This window comes from Orycteropus afer, unplaced genomic scaffold (assembly GCF_000298275.1).
Source record: "Orycteropus afer afer isolate SDZICR_OR568_19922 unplaced genomic scaffold, OryAfe1.0 scaffold00311, whole genome shotgun sequence".
NCBI classification, from domain to species: domain Eukaryota; kingdom Metazoa; phylum Chordata; class Mammalia; order Tubulidentata; family Orycteropodidae; genus Orycteropus; species Orycteropus afer.
The window spans coordinates 2,266,509-2,281,096 of NW_006921898.1; the positions used below are offsets into that span (position 1 = coordinate 2,266,509).

A 14,588-nucleotide genomic window follows, 5' to 3' on the forward strand; every position below is an offset into this window, starting at 1 on the left:
TGACCCATCCAAGTTCTGGGGGCTCCAGGCAATTTCTATGACAGTTTCTTTCTGGACCCTCATCTTACCCCCCAGTGCCAACAATGGATCTGGCCCCTGCTGAACTTTCAGGGCCCATTCACTCCCCTGGCAGGACCTGCCTGGTATCAGGAAAGGGGCTCAGGGGTGATCATTGCCTTTACCTGGCAGAGAGAGTTGATCAGGTCTTGGGAATTCTGGTGGCATAGTGCCTAAGGCATTTGACCGCTAACCAGAAGGCTGGCGGTTCAAACCCACCAGCCACTCCATAGCAATCTACTTCTGTAGTGATACTGCCTGGGAACCCCAAGGAGAGGTAACTATGGGTCTGGTTCGACTCAACGGCAGTGTGTTTTTTTGTTTTTTTCTGTCCCCAGTCCCACTGCTCAAGTGCTCATTTGATTTGTCTGGGCCTAAGTTTCTCCATCTGTAAAACAGGAGTGAGGTACTCCTTTCATAAGGTAAAAAGAAAGGAAAAGTTTGAAACAAGTTGGGGAAGGATCTGGGAAGGCTTGCTGGAGGAGGGGACTAGTTGGAATTGTCTAAAGCTCCTAGGTATGTCAGAGGGAGGGCACAGCCCCCCTCCTCTCCTCACTTGCAGCTCCTGAGGTATTTCACGCTGGTCTTGCTGGTCTCTTATCCCCTCCCCCATCGCGCTCCACAAACAATAGGGGGCCAATTTTACGGGGCACTTCTCCCCGTAAAGCGCTTAGAAGAGCATCTGGCATGTGATACATGTGGTCATCTTTGTTGCTGCTATTATTGTGGGTTGGAGGGGTGTGGCCATCCCCACCCGGCCCCCAGACCCTTCTCCCCAGCCTGCGGTCCTGTCCCTCCCGCGAATGGCAGTAACTTCAGCCAAGCGGTCTGCATCCGAGGAGGATCCAGGCCCAGGGCAAATGTGAAATCCCAGACCCGGACCCTCACCCCAGAGGTTCAGACTGACCGCTTCAGAGATACCCGAGGGGGCGCGGCCTGCAGGGGGCGGGGCTGCGGGGCGCCCTCCAGAGCCTCCCTGACCTCAAGCTCCTCCTCCCACCTGGCTCCCCGCCCTTCGCACTGTCCCGGGAGAGGAGGGGCGGCAGCGGCGGCCGCTGCGAAGTGCAGGAAGCCCGGCAGTGGCCCGCGGGGAGGAGGAGCAAGCTTCGCGGAGGCCAGAGCGGCGGACTTCCCCCAGTAGTACCGCGCCGCTCCGCCCCGGAGTGACGCCCTCCGCCCATGGGCCTGGCCGGGGGCAGCCGGAGGGCGGCGCGGAGGTGGCGGCTGCGGCAGGTGGCGAAAAGCGGAGCCAGAGCCGGGCCGGGCCATGGCCGCCTCGGAGCGGCTCTACGACTTGTGGCTGCTCTACGACGCACAGGTGAGCCCGCCCCGCCCAGCGCCCGCCGTACCCCCAGCTCTGCGCTCCCCGCGCGTGCTGCACCTGCGCCCCGCGCCACCGGGGCCGCCTTTATGAGCACGCGTACCGAGCGCGCTCCAGCTCCGCACACACGTGTGCGGCCCCGGATCGCCGAGTACCTCTGACGCTTAACCTGGAGTACGACTCTGGCGGGCACACACCTCTCGGGAGCCTCTCAGGTGATGGCTGCGCAGCCTGAGTCGTGCCCAAGGAAAGGGCCCTGGGAAGGGACAGCTAGGCCCTTCCCCTTTTACAGATAGGGAAACTGAGTCCAGAAGAGAAAGAAAGATTAACTGGGTCGGGAGAGAGGAAAGTCACAGTTTGCATTTGGGCTGCCCGTCCTGTGGGCGCTATCGCGCTGGGTGGTCCTGGCCGACAGGTCTGAGAGTGGGCTGGAGGTTCAGGCAGGCAGTAGGGAGGTGGGCTCTACCACAGGTCAGACTTGAATCACCCTGACCCGAGAAGGAATGGTGATAAGGGCGGCCCCACCCACCCTCATGCTGGTAGGCAGACCCCCGGGGGAGGGGTGTTGCTGCAGGAGCCGGAAGAAAAGGTTTTGCCTTGGACCTTAATGTTAAGGGCAAGGGTGGGAAAGAGGGAGGAATTGGGGGAGAGGCCAGGAGGATCGTCTGAGAGGAAAAGAGGCAGGCCCATTCCTTCTTAGTTCCCACCCCTGTTTCAGAGACCACCTCAGAAGGTGAGGAGGAGTGACTCTGACCCTGTGTCCCCTCAGGGCTGAGAACCTGGTGTCCCCAAACTCTGTGTCTAACACACATGGGCCTCCCCTTTTGTTCTGCACCCACAGCAGGGAGGGATCCTAGGGTCATGCCCCGCCCCCCCCCAGCTTCACCTAGCACCAGCCTCCCTCCCTGCACCTGCCTGGCATCATGCTCCTGGCTCAGGTGTGCCTTGGGCACAATAGACCATTGTGTGCCCCTCTTCTGCTTGTCACTGCAGGGGAGTTCATGCTCAGACCAGCTGGCCTTCCATGAAGAAGTCAGCTGACAGTTCCTCAGGGCTGTTGGCCCAATCTAAGGACCTAGAAGTCTGGGCTGTAGAGGCCACAGGCTTTTTAGTCTGCTCACATTGTAAGAGATTCAGGCCCTTAGCAGGATACAGTGCATAGAGTAGGGTTTTCTTCAGTGTGACTGGGGGCAAGCCCTTTGCCCCTCTGAGCCTCTGCTTCCCTGTCTGTAAATTTGTTATAGCCTGAATTTTGCAGAGGGGTAGCTAGTATGACTGATCTAGCCCAGACCAGAAAAGGCACCTGCTCCCCTGGCCCCATTGGGCCCCCTCACCCCAGCCTCTCTGTCTCCATCTCCAAGGGTTGGTCCTTGTAAAGTAGCAAAGCATACTGGAAGGAAACCTGTCCCTGGCCCTCCTGCCTCTGACTGCCCCTGTGGCCATGAGCAGGTCCTTAGGCCTGTCTCTTCACCCCTGACCAGGTGAAGGGAAGTTGAGCCAGGTGATGAGTCTGAAAAATGGATGTTAATAGTGTGTCTTCAGACTAGGTGGTAGACTGTTGGGGGTGGGATGTCTTGGTAGAGTACCCTAGTACTGTGTCTCCAGTATGGTTGCCTCTTGCTGTCCCGTCTAGCTGAGCTGTGGATCTGGTCAGCCCTTCTACCCCTTCAAGTAGTGTTTCATGCTGATACCTGTGCTGGTTCTCCCCTCCCAGATCCTCTCTCATAGGGCATGTTTGGGGCACAGACTGGCTAGTTGTGGCCTTGGAAGCCTGGGCAGCCCAGGGCAGCCTGGGCCTGGGCAAACAAATCCAGGATGTGATTGCAAACCCAGGAGCCGGGTGGGGCCAGGCTGGTTGGAGAAAGGAAGCGCAGGCCAGCCTCGCAGCACTGCCTTCCTGCCCGCCTGGTCCTGCTCCCGGAACATTGTCCCCACCCCTGTATGCTGGGCTTCTTGGGAGGGGTGGCTCTGTGCTACCTTGAGCCCTGATAGGGACCCATGGGGGGTGGCAGTGGGGTAGGGTGGGGTGGGACAGAGTGCAAGGTAAGGGGTAGAACTGAAAGAGGGTGTTAAGAGGCTAGAACGGGCCAAATGCCCAGCCAAGCAGCCAGAAGGCTCCCCCAACACCTGTGGCCCCTCCCTTCAGCTGTGAGAGCTGACATCAGCTAGCAAACCTGTTTCCCTAGTTGTGGGTTTGGGAGGGTGGGGAACCCAGGGAGTATCCCCCTTACTGCCTTTCCTCTTCCCTAGTGGACCCCAGGTTCAGACCCACACTCCTCCTACATCCCTTAAGCTCTCCTCTACTGGAGGGCCACAGGGTGGCCACTAAGGGACGGAGAAGTGAAGGGCTGGAGTGGTCTTGGACATCACTCTATTGGTCCTGCTCATGGCCCTGAGGGGGAGGCCAAGACAGGAATGTACCAAGGCCATTGGATGAGTTTGGGGCAGAACTCTGGCTGAGCTTCCATCATGTGTTCCTTTACCCAGGAAATGTTTAGGCCTGTGAGCTGTTAGCTTCAGGCAAGACTCTACCCTAGGATGGCACATGCTATTTCCTCTGCTTGGTGCTTTCTCTCTCCTGTTTGAGGAGCCTTCCTTCCCTGTCTCTCCCAGATCAAGCTGGGTCCCAACTCTGGCAGACTCTCATTTGAATCCTCATTGTACTTGCCACTCCGCTGTTTCCCAGTATCTCACATTTAGTAGATCTTCCTTGAATATTGCCGAATGACAGGATTGAGGGCCCCCGCCCCCAGGCAATGATCAATCAGAGAAAGGATCCAGAGGAGGTTGAGTTTGAATTGAGCCTTGAAGACTGAGGGGACAGGAACAGCAAGAGCACTGGGAGATATCAGAGGCAGATTGTCCAGAGATAGGAGAGGAGGGAGGGGTAGCCAAGACAATGAGGTCTGGCAGATGGGTCGGGGCACAACCAGAGAATCCTCAATCTACCTGGGCCTCCTCAGGGAGGATGTGATGGGAGTAGGTCCTGGGACCAGGGAAGATAAGGGGACCGAGGATAGCACCAGACAGGCTGATAGTTGGGCAGCACGTAAAAGTTATACAAAATAGCATGCAAATGTTGTTGTTGTTGTTATGTGCCATCGAGTCGGCCCTGACTCACAGCAACCCCTCCTTGGGTTTCTGAGGCGGTATCACTATGGAAGTAGATTGCCCAACCTTCCTTCTGAGGAGTGGCTGGTGGGTTTGAACCACCAGCCCTCTGGTTAGCAGTCAAGTGCCTTAGGCACTATGCCACCAGAGCTCCTAGCATGCAAATGAGTGGCCCCTTTTCAGGTTAAGGCTGTGGTGTTGCTCAATAGCCCCTCCAGTGAAAATGGGCATTGGAGGGCACAGAGGGCTAAAAATTACTCATCATCACAAAGATCAAGGTAGGACAAGCATTCAGGTTACAGGTGGGAAGCCCAGGTCAAACTTACCCATCTCTCCAGGTATGACATTGAGGACTTGGAGGGTTCCAAGGAGGTCAGGTTAGAGCGATGTTGACCTTGCATCTGCCCACCCCCAGTCCCTCTCTACTGACTGTTGAACTCTACTAGTCTCATGGAATCCTTGGCCAGGCCCTGTTTTCCCTCTGGGACCCTAGCTGGGTCATGTTCCTTTCTGGGCCTCAATTTATTCTCTTGGAATGAGGATAAAACCAAAAAACCTAGCTCACTGCTGTGGAGTTGATTCCAACTCACAGTGACACCCATTGGGTTTCCAAAACTAAATGTTTATGGAAATAGATTGCCCCATCTTCCTTACGTGGAGCGGCCGGTGGGTTTGAACCACTGACGTTTTGGTTAGTGGCCAAATGCCTTATCCACTATGCCACCAGAGCTCCTTTGGAATGAGGTTAAGGAAGGTTAACTAGCCTACTGGATGCTTGCCACCCCTGAGGGGCAACTTGGGTTATCCACCTCCCTGTCTTCATTATCAAGGCAACTGAAGCAAGGGGGACTGAGGTGATGGGGAGATTAGCACAGAGCCCAGGTTTGAGGAGGGGCTGGTAATCTCTGGAGTTGTTATGGCAACTGGGATGCTGATGGGGAAGTATAGGGTACCCATGGAAACAGGTTGGTTACTATGGGGACCCTGGAAGGAAATCTCCGTTTGCATAGTGATAGGACAAGGAGAGAGTTAAGCCCTGGAAATTGTTATGGAGACCAGGAGGTCCAATCTTCTCAAAACCCTCTCATCTGAGAGACTGACCCAGCTACCTGGGTACTCTGAGCACTATCCACAGTTGCCTCTCCCCCTGGCATACTTCCCTTCTTCCTGCCTCATCCAACAGCTAGAGGTCCTGAAAGTTTGACCTCCAGTTCTCCTGATGTACCCAGAAGCCAGCTCTGGCTTGACATTGCCCTCCCCCTCCTGATGGTGAATGGGGAGGTCCCTAAGACTGGGAGAGGCTATCCAGAACAGACCCCATCCCACCCTGTCCCATTTGTGCTTGCCTCGTCTCAGAGATGGGGATTTCACTACCACCTAGGCAGCTTGGACTGGGAGGAGTCACCACTATTGAGCTGCATTTACTCTTTGTACCCCAACCAAAACTGAAATATTCCAGTAGCCCTGCCTAGAACAGCCAGCTGGGGAGTGGCTCAGGAGACCTTGGCTCTGCTCCTGAGCCAAGGACTGGCACTCACCTGTCATTGAGTGGGGTGGGGAAGGGAATGCGAGGGCTTTGGGAATGTAGAAACACCTGGATTTTGGGGTGGAACTCCCTTTCACCTTTCCCTTACCAAAGGCTAAGTGGGTATAGCTCAACTTTTACCCATTAAACAAAAAGGAATGGTTTTAAAGAGGCAGCTGAGGCTGAAACAGGTTAAGTAAGAAGCTCTCAAGTGTTAGTACTGGGAGTGGACTCCAGAGCCATTGATGACCCTAAACCACTAGGGTCTCCTGGGTACCAGACAGGGGTGGGTCTTGGGAAAGGTGCTTGTTCTTGCTGGGAGTATTTGCTCTCCAAACATGGATGACAAAGCAGATGCAGACATGTGGGAACATGGGAGAGGGACAGCAAATAGTGCTCTTGAGCTGAGGCATCGAATGAGTTGGGCAGGATGCCAAGACTGGACATGAAGTGGGGGCCACCCATGAAGGGCTTTGGATGCTGGGAGAGGCTATGAACTTGCTCTACAGATGCGAGGGAGCTTATGATAGGGTGGGTGACTGAGTGGTGGGCGGTGGCAGGGACTGATGTCTCCTGGACACCCACTGTGTGCTAAGCACTACTTAAGCGTTTTTCATACATTGTCCTATTGAAAACCATGGGTAAGATGGTGATGGGGTTGGGGGTAGGGGGTTTGAGGCAAGGCTTGGGCCTGTGGTGAAGCACAGGGTTGGCCAGGGCTGGTGTGAGGCTTGGGGTAGGATAAGCAGGTCTGGGGACAGCATAATGTCAGCAGCTTGGTTACAGATGGTTGGCAGCTCAGTAATATATGGCCATTGGGATCTGTCTTCCTGGTAGACAGCCCCCAATCCGCTCCCCCACCACAGCTACCTGCCCTCAGCCCTTCTGGATTACCTCAGAATTCTGGGGAAGGGGCAGTTCCATGCCAGGGACTATTCAGGCCTAACCTGCCCTTCCTTAGGAGCCCCACCTCCCCTCCCCACCAGTGCTGAGTGCCTTCAGGCTGGTTGGGTATGGGTATGTGGGCCCTACAGTGTTGACCATGAGACCTCTTCTCCCAGGGACATTGATACCCAATATCTGTTCCCACAATCCTCTCCCCTGGCTCTGGGGACTTACTGGTGGGTCCAAGGGCCCTGAGGAAGGTGTGCATGTGTGGCTGTCTGCTCCTGACCTGCCCTCAGGGATGATGGGGTGGAGGCTGGGCAAGCCCTGCCAGTGGCAAGGGAGGGAGGAGCCTGCGGGGGCAGAGAATGGTGTGGGGGGACTGACCACCACAGTCACTCCTTTTTGGCTCTGGTCTCCACACATAGTGCTTTCACCATGCTTGAGGCCCTCTGCCTTGATTTTCCTCCTAACCCCTGCCTCCCCCACCCCAGCCCAGGGACTCATACTCCTTAATACTGCAGTTTCAAGCTGCCAAGTCCAGGTCAGAGCTGGGCTGAGACCTCCCAGGGAGAAGAGGTGACACCTGTGGAGGTGGGCCATCCAGCCACCCTCACCTCCACCCAATGTCATGCTTTACAGACCCCTCAGGCCCCCTCCAGAGCCAAGGACCAAACCCACTGCCATCAAGTGGATTCCAACTCATAGCAACCCCCATTAGGTCTCCCAGGTGGTAAATCTTTATGGAAGTAGATTGCCCCATCTTTCCCAGAGCCAAGTACAGCTGCCTTGATTGCCCCACTCTTGAACCCAGTCCAGCCCAAATCTGCTAGAGGTTTGTAAGACTGGACTGGCTGGGGGTGTGGCACTAGGGAAGGAAAGTGGGAGCATGCCGAGCCTAAGGGACCCGCCTAGTCTAGAAGGGCTGGACCTAGGGGCTGGACACCAGAAGTGTAGGGTGGGAAGTTCCTTCTTAAGTACTGAAAGCCCAAACCACAGAAGGCACTGGGAATGGGATGGACAGAGGCCTGGACAGGCTGACCTGAATCAGAGATGGGATGGGTGGAGAGGCTGGAAAAGTAGGCACTGGTTGGACTGGGAGTCTCAAATGCCACAGTCAGTACCTGGGCTTTTATCCTCAGGTAAGAGTGGAGGAGAACAAGATCAGATTTAGGCTTTCAGATGTTCAGCTGAGCTGCAGCAGGCAAAAATAATCTGCACTATGGGTGAGATATGATTGTGACTTGAGTGGGGATGGTTTTGGGGAGAAGAGAAGAGGATGGTGTTGGGACAGCCTTGAAGGTGAACATAGGTGTTGGGTCACTGAGGCAGGGGTCAGAGGTTACCTGGTCAGCTTGGATTAGCTGTTCAGCAGCCATGAATGGTGGTGGCCTAAAACAAATGTCTGGTTTTTGGCATCTCAAAGGTGTAGCTGAAGTTGTGGTAGTGGATGAGGCATACTTTCTGTGGCCTCTATTTCCCCATCTGTAATGGGAGGGGTTCAGAAGAAATGGTCTAGAAGCCCTGGCCAGCTCTAGCCCTTTAGGGTATGAGCGTTTTGGTTTCCTTGCTCTTTGGTGGGGAGGGGAAGCATAGACAGATGAGCAGGAAGGCAGGTTGTGGCAGAGGGTGGAGAGGTCTACAAAGGTGATAAACATCCCAGTGGTGTGGACTGGCACTTTGGTGGCCCCAGTTCTTCCCAGTATTGCCTAGACTTCTGCATATGGGCCAAAATGCACATGGAAAAGACCCAACCAGTGTGGACTGCTCTGCACAGGTTTCTCATAAGCTTGGATCAAGTCTGCCAGGGTTGACCCCTCTCCTGGGGCCCATTCAGGCCTGGCTCTGTGGTCTGGACCCATCAAACCAAACCCACTGCCATCGAATTGATTCTGACTCATAGTGACCCTGTAGGACTGAATAGAAATGCTTTATAGGGCTGTAAATCTTTATGGAAGCAAACTGCTTCATCTTTCTTCCACAAAGGCTGATAGTTAGAACTGCTAATTTGGTTAGCAGCTGAATGCTTTAACCATTGCCTTTTTAAAAAAAAAAAAAAAAAAGTTGCCCTCTGGATGGGAGTCCACAGGGAGCCAGCCAACAGGGAGTATGGAAAGAGGAAAGAAGGAGTCCAAGTCCAGGCCAAGGGAAGGACTTAGCAGTTTGGGCTGAATAGGGCCAGCTGTGGATGTGTCCCTGAGCTTGGAGAATGAGGGACAGGGCCCCATTCAGGTACCCGAATGAAGGGCACTATAGCAGCAGGGGTCAGAACCCCTACCTAAATAGGTCCCACTCCTGACCTCTAGGCCCCGCCCTCCAGCCTGTATGATTGGTCTCTGGCCTGCAAGCCCCACCTCTCTGTGTCCTAGCTCCGCCCCCAAGTCCTGACCCCGCCCCTGACCTCCAGCAGCCTGCTTTGCTGAGACCTGGGTGCCCCAGCCACCCCCCCACATCCCTGCGGTCTGCCGGGAGGAAGCGGCCTCCCTCCCCCACCGTGACTCTGCGCTTCCTGCCTGGGCCCGGGGCGGGAGGGGACGTTTCCCGTTCGCACCAAAGTTTCCCTAGCAGCGCCCAGACTCTGGGCTCAGGCACTGTCCCTTTTGCCCATGGAACCAGCTCTGGGTCCTGGGGTCCAGGTAACCAGCAAGGGTAGGGGGAGGTTCCTAGTGTGAGGCAGGGCGTTCTGCCAGGATACCAGGCAAATGTGTATGTGTACCTGTATGTATATGTGTACATGGAGAGATGTGCATGTGCATGAGTTTGCCTGTCCAGTGGTGCATATGTCCTGAGATGCACAGTCAAGGAAGGTTTTCTGGAGGCTGCTGAACTGGGAGAAGACCTAGGTCTTTGTGTAGGAAGCAGCTGGTGTGTGGGAAAACTAATTCAGCCCCAGTGCCAGTGTGAGCCACAGCCATGCCCCAGGCCTGGTGCATACTTGGGTACCTCCCTTGCCCATGTCAGGCCTACCTAGGATCCTGAGAGTTAGGTAGGTGGGAGTGGAGGCTACAGGAACAGGTGAGGGGCCTGGAAGGAGTGGTTATCATGTCCCGAAATCCCCTGATACTGACCTTCTAGGTTCCTGTCCTCCCTCCTCTCTGACCCACTCTCACTCTCTCTCCCCTACTCCTGTACCCCAATCCCTACCTGTCCTCCGTATCCCCTTCCACTCACTCTCTGTCTCTGTCCACTGCACTGCTTCTCCCCTTCACCACTGTTCCCCTGACTCCTTTGCCTACAGAAGGACTTGGATTACCTGCAGCAGTGGCTGAAGGCCTTTGTGGATGCCTTCGAGAAGAACATCTCACTGTGCTCGCTGGAGCCACGCAGGTAAGGCGGGAGCTGCACAGGGGCAGAGCCAGGACAGGGAGATTGGGACTTTCATGCCCCAGAGACCCCGCTCTTTGCAGGCTGGAAGAGGCAGGTACAGAGGTGCCACTGCTGCCCCTGGATGCCTTGCACGTGCTGTCTGAGCAGCTGGATCAGGGGGACCTGGAGCAGGCACTGCTGCTGCTCAAGCTCTTCATCATCCTCTGCAGGTGAGCCCTGGGTTTCCACTCCAAGATGGGGGGCATATGGAGTCACAGACCAGAGAAAATGGCACATCGTTGTGATGTCTCCCACCATTCACTCTGCAGGAACCTAGAGAATATAGAAGCAGGCTGGGGTCTGGTGTTGGTGCCCCGGGTGCTGGCTCTGCTGACTGGTTTGGTGGCTGAGGTGAGGGGGGACCCCACCTTGGGGTGGGAAGGGCAGTTGGTGGCCACTGCCAGGCTAATTCCTTTTCTACCCTCTCTCCTATACTGACCACAGCTGAAGGGACCAGCACCACTGCAGGAGGGCCGTGGGCCCCAGCTGGAGAGCGTGGCCCTTCATGCCCTGCTCCTCTGTGAGGGCCTCTTTGACCCTTACCAGACCTGGCGACGCCAGCGCAGCGGGTGAGACCCAGCACATTGGCAGGGGACAGGGAAGAGGCTGGGGAGAGTATGGCTGTAGGGGAAGGGTGAAGGCAAAGGTGTAGAGGTGAGCTTGGGCTGTGTGCCAGCCTGTGAGGGTAGGAGGCAAAGGAGGGGTAAGATCAGGCTGGTGGATCATCAGTGCCTGGCCTCACCCCACCCCTGCCCACCCCTACCCCCCAGGGAAGTCATCAGCTCCAAGGAGAAGAGCAAATACAAGTTCCCTCCCGCCGTTCTGCCCCATGAATTCAGCGTCTTCTTCCAAGGTCAGGCCTCGCCCTGGCCCCAGACCCGAGGGCCCCTTCCTGCAGTTCCCTGATCCAGTACTTGTAGGAGCTGACTGAGGGAGCATTGGTGGCTGGGAGAGCCAGAGGAATTTGAGGAACCTCCCAAAGGTCAAGTTTAGGGGCAGAGAGGAGGTTAAGGGCATGCCTGGGCAAAATGAATAATTCCTTTCCTCATCTGGAGTGAGAGCCTCCCATTGAGTAGGAGGAGGGCATCCTCCCCACCCCTCTTGTGCAGCATTTCTCATCCTCCTTCCCTCCCATCTCCTGGATTCTTTCAGCAACCCTAAACTGGACCATCGTAAAATACCCTGTTCATTCCCTCTGCCCCTATAGCCTCCACCCAGTCTCTATCCTATCTCAGGACAATGTCTACAGGTGAGGTTTCCATCTCTTACCCTCTCACTCCCACCTGATCCCTGAAAAGCCAATTTCCAGCACTTCTCTGACCATTTACTATTCTCTCTAGTGACCCTCTTCTAGGTCTCTGGGGGCATCTCCCCTCCTGGAACTGTCACTCCCACTCCAGACTCTCATTAGCTCTATAAGGTGTCAGAGAGATATCTAGACATCTTATACCCCAATGAGCCATGGTCATACCTGCCCCTGTCCAAGTGACATCCTGCCCTCAGCCCACCTCAAATCCTGGTTCTACCTTGAGCTCCTGGCCTCTGTTTTCCTCACAGCCTAGGTACTCTTCCTAAAACAAACCTGATTTTCTTACACTTTAAATCCCTCAGTGGTGGCCCATTGCTCTCAGGATCAGATCCTCTTCCTCCCCATAGTCTTCCTCTCCAGCCCCACTTACATTTAGGTTCCCAGACATGTTCCCATTCTCTTATTCCTAGAAAGCAAGTAGGTACCCATTTCAGGGTCTTTGCCCTTATACTTCCTTCTTCCTTCACAGGCTAACTACATTCTCAAGCCTTACCTCTAAAGTCCTGTCATAGGGAGGCATCTACCCATCCCACCTTAGTCGAGCTAGCCCTGCTCCTGGTTCCCACCAACAACCCCCATGTGAAGGCTGATGCCTTCTGTTCTCTGGCTTCAGTCTATGGCCTAACCTCCTGTCCAGCTTTGCTGGACCCAGGCCAGGTGGCTGTCTCACATATAAGTCTGTGAAAGCCCCTAGAAGTCCCCAGGAGGGGGAGGGAGGCCATCTGTATAGTAAACACAGTGGGGTTCCTAGAGCAGGGCAGGGGTGGACTCCAACCGTTGTTGCAGGGGCAGAGGGAACAGATTTGCATTTGAGAAACTAAACCCTGGGTCACTGTGGGGAAGTGGAAGATGTATTCATCCTGGGTATCCCCTCCTACTTTGGGGCTTGAGGATCTGGGGCGGTGGCTAGGCCCTCAAGGCAAGACCACAGCCCCCTAAACCTCCCAGAGAAGGGAGTCTGTCTCCCTCAGAATCTCCAGCATAGCACCTAGACCCCCCACACGGCGGGACCATGGCCCCTTAGACCTCCTAGGGTAGAACTGGGTCTCCCCCCTCACATTGGGTCTTCTGTCCCCGTTACTTGCCTCGCCCCCAACCCAGGGCACTCATTTCTTGTGTAGCCCCTTGGATCTACACCCCAGCCACCTTGTTGACATTGTCCTGCTCTGCCCTTCCCCCAGAGAGCCTACAGGGTGCAGATCACCTGCCTCACACGCTGCTGTTGCATCTCATCCACCTCTTTGGTGCTGTTCTTGCAGGAGGGAAGGTATGTTGGAATGTGAGCCTCAGGAGTGGAGGGCAGGTGCCTCAGGCTCTCTCTGCTGGGTGAGCCCTGCGCCCACTGCCCCTGTCTGCCCTTGCATGCAGGAGAATGGGCAGATGGCTGTGAGCACCGGCTCTGTGCAGGGCCTGCTGGGTGTGGTGCGGGGCTGGGGCCGTGGGCCTACCCAGGAGCCCCGCATAGTGCCGCTGGCACTGGAGGCACTGGTGGGTGCAGTACATGTCCTGCACACTAGCCGCACACCACCCCGCGGGCCAGAGCTCCGTGCCCTGCTCGAGGGCTACTTCTGCATCCTTAACGCCGACTGGCCGACTAGTCCGAGCCCAGGCCCTGAAGAGACACTTGTCCGTCTGCGGGTCAGCATGCTTGGTGGGTATGGGTTCTTGGGCTGTTAGGGTGGAGGCACCAGAGAGGAGGGTCCAAGTGAAGATAGGAAGGCTGGACTGGGCAGCCTAGGGAAGAAGGTCGAAGGCCACCTGTAGGCGCTGGGAGGGTGATTGGGCAGAACCTGACCCTTGACCCCTCCACAGATGCCATCCCAATGATGCTGGCATGTGAGGACCGGCCAGTGCTTCAAGCTACCTTCCTCAGCAATAATTGCTTTGAACACCTCACTCGCCTCATCCAGAACAGCAAGGTGGGCAGGGCCTAGGCTGGGGGTGGAGAGTGTGGAGCCAGAGGCTGGGAAACCAAACCTGGGTACCAAGCTGAGTGCACACGGGCTGGACCCAGCTGGGGCTTCATGGCCAGTGGGATTACCTATAGTTCAGTGGGAGGGCTGGGTCATAGACGAGGGCCTGTCCCCTAATGCTTCTGTAGGGGCTGGGCCTGGGGCTTAGGATGGTTCTGTACCCTATGGGATTAGGTGTTATAGCAGGGCAGTAGCTGTCCTGGCCCTTGTTTCCCTTTCCCTGGCCCCGAATACAGGAGAAGGAGGAAGGCCCAGCTGCTTTTGGATGCAGTGCCCACTCCTGCCCACTTCCTGACTCTATCCGTCTGAGCAGGGCATGGATGACTCAGCTCCCCGTACCCTTCCCTAGTGCCTAGTGGGGGCACTTCGCCTGGGGCTCCATCTGAGGCACAGCCCTGGCAGCTGCCCTGAGTCTTGCTCTAACTTTAGCCCTTCTCTATCTCCCTTCTCTTCTCTCTCCTCTGCCCCCTCTACCTGTGCCCCTCCCCCACAGTTGTATGTGCAGGCCTGGGTGCCCCCTGAGGGGGACAGTGACCTGGCTACCCGGTTACTGACTGAGCCCGATGTCCAGAAGGTACCACCCTGGGGCTGGCCAGCTCAGGCTCACACCTCCCTGGGGCACCCACCACTGCAGCTACTTGCTGAGTCTTTCTGACACTACAATAGGGGATGAGCAGATGTGGGTAAGGCCTGATATGGCCTAGCAGTGGGGGTGGGTGCCCCATGTTGTTTCATTCTCCTTCCAAGTGCCCATCCTAGGGAACAGGACAGGAGATGGCTGGTGCCCTGCCTTGTGCTAATATTGGGAGCTGGGGTTTGGCCGTGCCAAACTGGCAGGAACCTTCGAAACTTTTAAGCACCCATCCCCATTTCTCAGATGGAAAAACCAAAGCCCAAATACTCAGGAATTTGGTTGCAGTCTTCCACAGAGAAGGCAATCTTTCTGTGGATCCTTGCATCCGCATTAAGCGGGTCTCTGGGAATCCCCTGCCCTCTCAGATATGCTCCCTCCTTCACCCTGTATGGTGGCTGTAGGCAGCT

At 56.0% G+C, this 14,588-nt stretch overlaps 1 protein-coding gene across 1 annotated transcript in view; it reads left to right on the forward strand.

Annotated features, from left to right (window-relative positions):
• Positions 1-1,324: 1,324 nt before the first annotated feature.
• The window catches only part of NBEAL2 (neurobeachin like 2), a 29,973-nt gene continuing 16,709 nt past the window's right edge, over positions 1,325-14,588 (forward strand). The window contains exons 1-10 of the mRNA XM_007951752.2: positions 1,325-1,375; positions 10,138-10,226; positions 10,307-10,435; positions 10,535-10,616; positions 10,710-10,834; positions 11,036-11,118; positions 12,756-12,841; positions 12,943-13,225; positions 13,387-13,493; positions 14,041-14,121. Of these exons, the coding sequence (XP_007949943.1) occupies positions 1,325-1,375; positions 10,138-10,226; positions 10,307-10,435; positions 10,535-10,616; positions 10,710-10,834; positions 11,036-11,118; positions 12,756-12,841; positions 12,943-13,225; positions 13,387-13,493; positions 14,041-14,121 (1,116 nt within the window). The remainder of the gene's footprint in view (positions 1,376-10,137; positions 10,227-10,306; positions 10,436-10,534; positions 10,617-10,709; positions 10,835-11,035; positions 11,119-12,755; positions 12,842-12,942; positions 13,226-13,386; positions 13,494-14,040; positions 14,122-14,588) is intronic.